General features: G+C 51.9%; 1 protein-coding gene across 1 annotated transcript; it reads right to left on the bottom strand.

The window, feature by feature from the left end:
• Positions 1-3,878: 3,878 nt before the first annotated feature.
• HAND1 (heart and neural crest derivatives expressed 1) lies at positions 3,879-6,995 on the bottom strand. The gene is made up of 2 exons (XM_040241467.1): positions 6,425-6,995; positions 3,879-4,878 (listed from the first exon to the last, which is right to left on the bottom strand). Exons 1-2 carry the CDS (start codon positions 6,977-6,979, stop codon positions 4,774-4,776), a joined length of 660 nt encoding a protein of 219 aa, XP_040097401.1. The 5' UTR covers positions 6,980-6,995; the 3' UTR covers positions 3,879-4,773.
• Positions 6,996-7,440: the final 445 nt, after the last annotated feature.

The following is a 7,440-nucleotide window of genomic DNA, read 5'->3' as shown; positions in this document are numbered from 1 at the left end:
ACAGTCCATGGAGTCACAAAGAGTCGGACACGACTGAGCAATTTCACTTCACTTCACTTCACTTAAGCTGGTTGCTCGAAGAGAAGGATCCAGAGCCTTTTCCAGTGGAGACCTGGGCCTGCTGACTGCCAGCTAATGCCAGCTCAGTCTTTGACTGCTGTGTGACCCCAAGCTGGTCTTGTCGCTCTCGGAGTCTTCCTTTCTCCTTCCACCTAGGGGAGCATAATTCCTGCCCTTCTCCCTTCTCCCTTCTAGTAAGGAGAAAGATGTCCTTACTAGACATTTTTGTCTAGTAGAAATGAAATAGAAATGAAAAGTACCGAGGAAGGTGAATGCACTATACAAACATAAAAGGCCGGAGCAAAGAATAACATGGTGTTTTTCACCAGCAGAATGTAGATTCCTCAGCATTACAGTTAGGAAAGAAGCTAGAGGTCAAGGAGCCCACCCTTTCCTCATTTTATAGATGGGATCCATTCTGAGTTGGAACAGAGGAGGAGGATTCCAGGGGAAGACTAGAGTTAGAATCTAGATCCCTTTACAACCCCCCTTCTTTCTTTCTCTACTTATTTTGGAGACCAAAGAAGATTAGACCAAGAGAGGCTGTATTTGTTTGCACACACACACACACACACACGCACACGCGCACACACACGCGCACACACACACATACACACACACACCCCCGAGGTGCGGCAGCCAGACCTGCCCTTTGATCCAAGCCCTGCCTGCCTTTTAACATCTATGTGACCTTGAACAAAGTTCTTCACCTCTCTGAGCCTCACCTGCCTGAGTATTAACCTCATACAATCCTCTTAAGGCTTGAATGAAATAATATGTGCTAAGGGCTTAAATAATGTCCTTAATAAAATTTAGCTTATTTTTTTTTTCAATAAAAAGACTACATTTACTGTGTGGAAGGAATAATAAGCCCTTCAAGACAGATATTTACTATTGTATGTTAATTGGTGATGATTATTAGCCACAGTGCCAAGCACAAGGTGGATGTTCAATTAATGCACATTGAATAAACAGTGTACTGAAAGTACACTGGCCACAGGAGAAATTAGCAGGAAATTTCAGCTTAACTTTTTATTGCAAAAATAATACTTATTCATTGTATAAAAATACATATATACATATATGGCTAAGCAGGAGGAAAAGTCAAAATTATCCTTATTCCTACAATTCAGAGGTAGAGGTATAAATGTTTTGGTGTACAGTTTTCCACGTTTTCTCCATGAATGATATTTATGTATTTATTTTTATGTAAAGCAGGTCACTACCGACAGTCTTCAGTAAACTGAGAAGGTTTTATTTTCCCTCAGTTATATTAGGAACAATCTCTGTATCAATTATATTTTTTTCTTAGGGGCTGAGTAGTAACCCACTGATGGATTTATTTAACCAGTTGTGTAACTATAACACCTTGGAGATCCTTTTATCCATTTCACTCTTTAGTAGACTAGTCCTGTGCTTAAAGCTTTATAACATCAGTATTTTCTTACAGCAAATTCCTGGAATTTACTTTGAAGTTAGTGATTATACTCCACTCCCCGTTTAAAAAAAAAAAAGTGATGTCCTTAATTCAAATTAATAATGATACCATCTGTCACAGCCGGGTGGAGGTAGGTTTCCCAGAAAAGACGTTGAACCCTGGAGAGAATGAGAAAGTAAAAGGCAGGCTCCAAAGCTATTCCATGGAGATGGAGCTGATGACGGAGAAGACAGTTGAGACCCCGGTGCAGGAAGAGGTCTGGACCCCTGGTTGAAGAAGGTCTAGAGCCGTAGGCGAAAACTGGTTCCTGAAACCCGGAGCAACTCTGCTCTGCCCAGGGGGCTCTGCTTTTACAGCTGGGAGTGAAGACTGGAAATGTGGCTCGAGCGTTCTAGGCGATGGTGTTAAGTCCTGGATAAACTGAGAAGACATCCCAATGACCCCCTCAGTGGGCACTGGCTGGCCCTGTGTCTCAGCTCCCGGGTGCCAGGTCTGAGATCAGGACCAGACGTGGCTGGGACCGAATGTGAGGTTCCCAGCTGTCTTTTCCAACAGGGTTTGCGCCCGGCGGGATGGGGTTTTCAGAGCCAGGCTGCCGCAGTCGGCACCCCTCGGTACCCCGCTCTCCTTTCACTGGCCGGGGCTTCAAGAAAGCAGGACCGGGTGCGCATTCTTCCCGTGCCTGGGATACTTCATGGTGCTAAAAATAGTCGCGGGCGGGTGCTCTGTGTATAGCGAGCGGATGGTCGGTAAACTCAACTGGAGTCCTGGGTTCAAATCCAGAAAAAGGTCTCCTCTGTGCCTGGGCACCTCCAGTGGCTTGCTCCCCGAGTCCCAGTTTCCCTGTGCGTGCCTGGATTTCTAAGGCGCTTCCCAGCTCTCGGAAAGAAAATGAAAAAAAGAAAGCTCGATTTTTCTTTCCTGCTCCTCCCCGAGGGGCCTTGGGGCCTCAGGCCGGGTACCAGGGCCGCACAGCTCATTACCGCGAGGTGTTGCCCTAGTTAAATCGCGGGCCTGTTTGATCTGGCGGCGGGTGGCGAGAGGGAATAAAGAAAAAAGTAAGGGAGTCAGAGTAAAGAGAAGCTCACACCTCTGCCGCCGTTTCCTTGCGCCCATAAAACACCTTTTATTAACTCCTTCGAGTCCGGAAAGGCCCCCGTGGCCGCTCAGCCCTGCCACGGGTGTTTACAGCTCAAACTAATGGGGCCCCATATTCACCCCGATGCGGGTACGAGGCGCCTGGGACACTCCTGGCCCCGGCGCTGCCCGAGTCTCCTTTCTAGGCCCCAAGCTCCGGCCTCCACCTCTGGATGTGGAGCGGGAAAGCGCCCAGAGACCCGCGCACCGGGGTCCTGGCGCCTGGCTCGCAGAGTGCGTCGAAGACCTGCCCGCACTGCAGAATATGCGTTCCCTCACGCGATAGTGAGATACAAAAGCGCTTAGTATAGAGCCTCGCACACAGTTGGCACAAACCAAACTGATTGTCCGTACACTATTATTCAGGGACAGAGACGCCAGCATTTGCCCGCCGCAGTTCCTCCCAGCACGCATCCGAGCCTTGACAAATGCAGCCACTTTTAACCCTCACACCTAGCCATGGATGCATACGTGGAGGCTCAAAAACTGCTTCTCTCCTCCAAGGACCCGGTGTGCGAATTAGCCACCACGCCCTCACGCCATCCTTTTGCACAAATCCATATACTCGCACAAATACTTGTTGAGTGCTTTGTTACTAGGGAGAAATGGCTCACTTTGACCATGAGCACTCACAAACTTCCTTCCCTCACGTCTAAGATCATAGCTGCTCCGTCTTGTCGAGTCCTTACAGTGCGCTGGGTCTGTGTTCCACAGCCGTTTGTCGGCCCCACCTCAGCCACGGGGCTCCGTGTGAGTTCTTGCACCAAGGCACAAACTATTATTGTAGGTTCATAATTTCACATAAGTGAACGTATTCCGGAGGGCATTCCTCTCTTCCGAGCTATCCTGCCCTTGTGTAGCCTTCCGTTTGTGTGACAGGCCCCCTTCCCAATTGCCCCAAACCGCCGCCAATGGCAGACACCGGTGTGCAACACGCATCCACAGACAGGCCCAAATGCTGGCCCACAGAAATCCTAGCCTGTCATCTCTGGGTCTAATTCATTTCCGGGTTTCCCTTCTGTAGGTTCATTACAGCTATCCAGTCTCCCCATCATCTTCTAAGGAGAACTTTGCTTTTTATACCAGGAGTAAATTCTGTATCTGCCCCCTGCCCTTGATTTAATTTGCAGTTTGGTTCGACATTTATAAAAAAAAAGAAGAAGTAGGAACAGGAGGTTCTCCAACTAGCAGAAACGATGGAGCGGACCGGGGAAAGCTGCCAATATATCACACAGGCTTCTGCTGATTTCAAAAAATGTTTTATTAGTCAAGAGCATAGATACTGCTTTGGTAAAAGGACGGGACGGTGAGTGGTCTTATAGATTTGAGGTAGAAAAAGGGTGGGGATGGGGGAATTAACAAACACCTGAGCAGAGCAGGCATGGTAGGTAGTTTAAATACATAAAAACTTTTCAACATAGGGAAAAGTTTTTATTTACAAAGGAAGGAAGGAAGGGAAAGGAAGAAAAGAAAGAACGGAAGAAGGAAGGAAAGAGCCGTTTTCCTTGAACTAAGTAGGAAGTGCAGTGACAAAAAATAAAATACAATAAAAACATCACTGTTTGAGGAAAAACAACAAAGGCAGCCCTTTCATCTTCCTGGTTTGGTTCTCTTTCCCTGGCAGAAAACTATTGATTCCTCTTATTGCATTTTAATTAGGGAGGAGAGAGCGCGCGCACGCGCGCGCGCCCGGACGCGCGGAGGGTTTTGACGCAAAGCCGAGAGGGGCGCGAGAAAGAAAGGCAGATAGTGTAATGGGGAAGGCGTTAGGGGTGCTGATTTCGCCCCAGAAGGGTTGTAAGGTTACGTCTTAGCGTGCTTGGGTCCCGCAGTCCTTCTTTCTCGAATCGTGCAGCCAAGAGCCGCCCTCTCGGTTGCCGTAGGGGTGGGGATGGTTTTATATATATATATATATATATTTCTCTTTCTCTTCATGTATTAAAAACAATTTCAAATGACATTGCACGTGCGATTGAAGTGTGTAGTTGCAGCCGGCGACCTGCCAGCACGCAGCGGAGGCTAGGAGGGATGCTCCCATAAAACCCTGGCATCCAGAGCCGGGCATTGGCCTCCACCTTCTCTCCTCCCGGGGCTCTGCGTCGGGCAGCTGTGGCGGGATCCTCGGCGCAGGCCTCGGCTCACTGGTTTAACTCCAGCGCCCAGACTTGCTGCGGCCAGCCTGTGCGCCCTTTAATCCTCTTCTCGCCTGGACCCAGGGCAGGAGGAAAGCCTTCGTGCTGCTGCTGCCAGAGGATACACACAAGAAAGGGGGCGAGAGAGACAGGTTTAAATGTTTCTGCTCCGCTCACCCAGGCGTAGAATAAAAGTAGGGGTGGGGTAAAAGGTGTTGGAAGCAGTAACTGGGAGCCTTTGAATAAATGAAGAATTTTTGTTTGCAAAATAGGCAAACAGGCTCATAAATTTGCCTTTATGCGCCGAGTTCCCGGGGGACCTGGATGGGCTGGGCAGCTTCTTGGGGGTTGGTAATGAGAATTTTCTGCGGCTGGTGAAGCTGTTGTTCGTAAGTTTGGCTTTATGGCGCCGAAGGGGGACTGCAGGGTTTGCAATGGGAGGAGTGGCAATCAACAGTTTCCTCGCTCGCGGACCTGCACCGGCGACACATCCACCGGCTTTTCTCCTTTAGCGCCTGAGCATGGATACCGGGCTGGGTCCCTCCAACCGGCTCTGGGCGCCCAGAAGTCTCCTCGAATGAGGGAAGAAGTCGGTCTGGCCTAGCATCCCCCTTTCCCGGCTACTTGAAGAAGGCAGCGATATGCAGGGGGTGGGGATACGCCCAATAACTACTTCCAACCAGGCATCCCGATCCCCGGGCCTGCGTCTCTTCCAGCCCAAGGCAGTGGTTTAGAGATTCGCTGACCACAGTCTTTCCCAGTCTCCCGAGGTGACTTCCCTAGATTAGCACAGCTCCTGCAGGTCAGAGAAAACCCAGGGGGGCTCTCTAGTCAACTCTAACGCGCGGTGGTCCCCAGTGCAACAATCTAGAGAAACTAGTTGGGCTCCCCAGGCTGGGAATCACTGTCTTCAGAGGCCCCAAAGCCCTGGGCCACTGAAACCGATCTCCAAAAATTGTCACTGGAGAGAATCCAGAAAGGCCTAGTAGGGACTGGGATCTCCAAAGCCAAAAGAAGTCAAGGTGACTGAGGAACCAGTGGTGGGGAGTGGGGAGCAGAGAAACGTCCTCTGGACAGAGAATAAACTTATTCTACCGAAGTAAACAATTCCTTGGGTAGGTGGCCTCCACATTCTGTCCAGCTCTGGGCCTCAGTTTCCCTATGTACAATGATGAAAATAGACCAGCCTCTCCAGCAAAGATCTTTTGAAAACAACAGCTGAGCCCATATGCATAAATTCACATTCAGGCAAATTTAAGTAACAAACTCCTACAGCATTCTTAACCTGGCTTCCAGGAGAACCCAAGGATGAATCTGGACCCCTCGAAAATGTAAGTGAAATATATGGTGTGTGCATTTTCTCGGGGTCTGAAGCTTCCAACGGATTCTTAAAAGGGACCCTATGATCCTGTCCGAAAAGGACGAGGTTCCGTCTAAATTCACAGTCTTACAAACACCACCCGCATTACAAATGAATTTAAACATGAATCTGCCTCCCTCCACGCAAACAATACCACAGTTCGACCGTCTCAGAACTCCCCACAGCCTCTCAAAATCTCACGCAGGGCAAGGCAGACTCCTTGCACCGCGTATTCGGCCTGCGGGTGCTCACCACGCCCGCGCCCTTGGCTAGAGCACGCAGGCCCCCCGGACTTACCAGCTCTCTTTTCCGCTTGCTCTCGCGGCCGCCATCCGCCTTCTTCAGTTCGGCCTTGAAGGCCTCGGGGTCGCCAGCCTGTGCGTCCTTGGCCAACACGTCCATCAGGTAGGCGATGTAGCTGGTGGCCAGGCGCAGAGTCTTGATCTTGGAGAGCTTGGTGTCCGCCGGCACGTTGGGGATGCACTCGCGCAGCTCCGCGAAAGCGCTGTTAATGCTCTCTGTGCGTCTCCGCTCCTTCTTGGGTCCTGAGCCTTTCCGCCGGCCCAGGCGGCCGCCGAGCGCCTCCAGCCGCCCCGGGCTCTGGCCCGGCCTGGCGTCTGGACCATAGGAGGCGGCGGCTGCCGCGGCTGCGGGCGGTGGCCCGCCGGCGGGGAAGTCCGGGGCGGCGTCAGCGGGGCTCAGCAGCCAGCTCTGGAAGTAGGGCCGCTCCTGGTGACAGCGCGAGGCAGGGCCGAAGAGGAAGGGCTCGTGGAGCATGGGGTGCGCGGGGTGCGGATGGTGATGGTGGTGATGATGGTGGTGATGATGTGCGTAGCTGCCCACGAGGTTCATGTTGGAGCGGCCCCTGGCCTGCGCCGCCAGCCTGATTAGCGCCGCCCCATGCGCCCCAGAGACTGCCGGGGCCACCCGTGGGCTCTGGGGCGGCGCTCTGGTAGGCACCGGCTTTGAGAGATTCTGGGGCAAGGTTGAGGATGACAAGCGCAGCCCGCCGTCTACTTGCCTGCTTCGGTCGCAGGCGAGGACGGACGAGGATGCAGAGAGACCAGTTTAACCCTTCTGCGGCCTCCCCTGCAGGGTCTGGCTTATATAAGGCCGGGGCTTTGATGTCAACCTCTCCCCGGAGCCAATGGCAGGGGGGCAGGGAGGGGGAAAGGGGGATGGCCGTCCCTGGTTTTAGGCTCTGCCACTCGACTCTAGCCGCGTGCGGGGACAGGGAGGCGCCCCGTCTCCGCCCCTCCCCCTTTCTCCCCACCTCCCCCGTCCCCAGTTCCCGAATTGGGGCTTCGTGATTG

Source organism: Oryx dammah, unplaced genomic scaffold, assembly GCF_014754425.2.
Source record: "Oryx dammah isolate SB20612 unplaced genomic scaffold, SCBI_Odam_1.1 HiC_scaffold_5, whole genome shotgun sequence".
NCBI classification, from domain to species: Eukaryota; Metazoa; Chordata; class Mammalia; order Artiodactyla; family Bovidae; genus Oryx; species Oryx dammah.
The sequence above is the reverse complement of the archived record's forward strand: the minus strand, read 5'-3'. Positions and strand labels throughout refer to the sequence as shown.

What these genes read in the sequence shown, in the direction of transcription:
- HAND1 (XM_040241467.1), bottom strand. Translation starts at nt 6,979, where the DNA reads ATGAACCTCGTGGGCAGCTACGCACATCATCACCACCATCATCACCAC. An exon ending in GCAAGCGGAAAAGAGAGCTG is followed by an intron (nt 4,879 to 6,424) that starts GTAAGTCCGGGG and finishes ATCCTCTGGCAG; the next exon opens with CAGCAGCACGAAGGCTTTCC.